This window comes from Mandrillus leucophaeus, unplaced genomic scaffold (genome assembly GCF_000951045.1).
Source record: "Mandrillus leucophaeus isolate KB7577 unplaced genomic scaffold, Mleu.le_1.0 Scaffold372, whole genome shotgun sequence".
Taxonomy (NCBI): Eukaryota; Metazoa; Chordata; class Mammalia; order Primates; family Cercopithecidae; genus Mandrillus; species Mandrillus leucophaeus.
In genome coordinates, this window is record NW_012103943.1 from 49,284 (window position 1) to 50,980 (window position 1,697).

The window sequence follows — 1,697 nt, forward strand, 5'->3', positions numbered from 1 at the left end:
AGAAAGAATGAGGAGGACACAGTCCCTGCCCTCCCGGTGACCAGCCATGGCCAGGATTCCTCCACCTATGAGTAGGAGACTACAGACTTTGGGACTGATGATTGCAAGTCTGTCCCAGAGAAACAGAGAAACTGATCTCCTATGGGTCACACGGGAAAGCTGCAAGGACCACCTCACTCCAGAGGAGCCCCTCTCCCTTTGCTGAGCTCAGCTGCCTTAGAGCAGGGTCCCCTCCTCACCTCCTGTGACACTAGCATTGGGCAGCTGCCCTCTCTGGGAGCTGAGGCTCCCTCCAGTAAAACGGAACTCTGGGCCAGGCCACTCTGGGCCAATAGCAGCTACACAAAGACCAGCTGTCCGGCAACTCCCAGAAGCTGATTGTTCCAGCCACAGGGAGATCAAGCGTGGCAACTACTCCGTGTCTGACCTGACCCTCCAGTCCGTCCCTGCTGATCATGTTCTCTCTGGGCTAAGTCGAACATTTCAGGCACTCACTCCTATTCTCTGTCTCTCACTAATTCCTGGTGGTGCCTTTGCCATCAATACACAGGGAGATGGAGAAGACAACAAACAAGAAAGTAGCATCTCTGTCCAGGGTTTTGGGAAGATGGACAATGTTCAGGCCAGCCACGAAGTCAGAGCTCAACTCCTCCTTCAGATGAGGCGTGAACGTTCGGGCCGCGCCCAGGTGATGATGTGGAACTGACTCTGCTGATGCTGCACCTTGGCTTCCCCATGGCTCTGCTGCCCTCATGCCTTCCTTCTGCTCCTCCAAATCATGTTCCTCTGCAGGTCCAGGCCAAGGCTGTACCTGCTCTCTGTCTCATAGAGCTCACTGGGCAGCTGTCTGTGGGCTGAATTCTTAGAACCTCAACGTGGGTAACACTGATTTCTACCTTGAATCACTTAGCAGAAAGCCCCCTGAGTAGCCACAAAAAACTATATTCGAGACAATAAAGATGACTAGGGGAATTGGGTTATAAGGACACAGTTTCTGAGGTTAGTGAGGGACATTTTAAAATCACAACAGCCTGATTGTTTTAAAATGTGGGATAAGTATTGATACCTACAGAGCAATCAAATTTGATTTATACACAGTAAGTTTCCACCAAATGCATACTCCAAGGAAAAACTCAAGGTATAATTTGGTTCCATTTATATTCCGATTCACCAAAACCAGCTGCATTCACTTTTTTTTTTTTTTTTCCAAAAGCCTTCAGGAGCACACAACCAACCTTTGTCAACAGTCGGTTCAATGGGGACATCATGGAGCCTCTGCGGTACAACAGCTGAGTTTGTTTTTCCCCATCTGTAATGCATGAGCCACCCTCCATCCTGCTAGGAAGGCAAGTGCTCATCCTGCCTCTCAGACCCTAGGGCAAACCCCTTGGTTCTCTTTACATGTTGCTGTTTCTGAGCCGAGGACACAGAAACCGTGACTAGGCTGAGGGATACAAGGCTGAAACTCTACATGACCCTGGCATTATCTATTCTGAACCACGTTATCTGATGGTCAATATGAGGCCTCAATGGAGAACATTGGGGTGATTTCACCCCAACCCCACCTGCAGCCTCCTCTCTTCTCAGTTTCCCAGCAGAACTGGCTGTAGCACGAGGCTGCACCAGGCTGTAAATGCACAGGAAGGAGCCCCCCACTCTCCCTGCTCAAGATGGGTCGTGGAGGGTCACTTCTGAGG

General features: G+C 50.4%; 1 protein-coding gene across 1 annotated transcript in view; it reads right to left on the minus strand.

The window, feature by feature from the left end:
* The window catches only part of LOC105546874 (protein FAM153B-like), a 27,269-nt gene that overhangs the window by 1,391 nt on the left and 24,181 nt on the right, over window positions 1-1,697 (minus strand). The window contains exon 9 of the mRNA XM_011990188.1: window positions 1,561-1,661. Within this exon, the coding sequence (XP_011845578.1) occupies window positions 1,561-1,661 (101 nt within the window). The remainder of the gene's footprint in view (window positions 1-1,560; window positions 1,662-1,697) is intronic.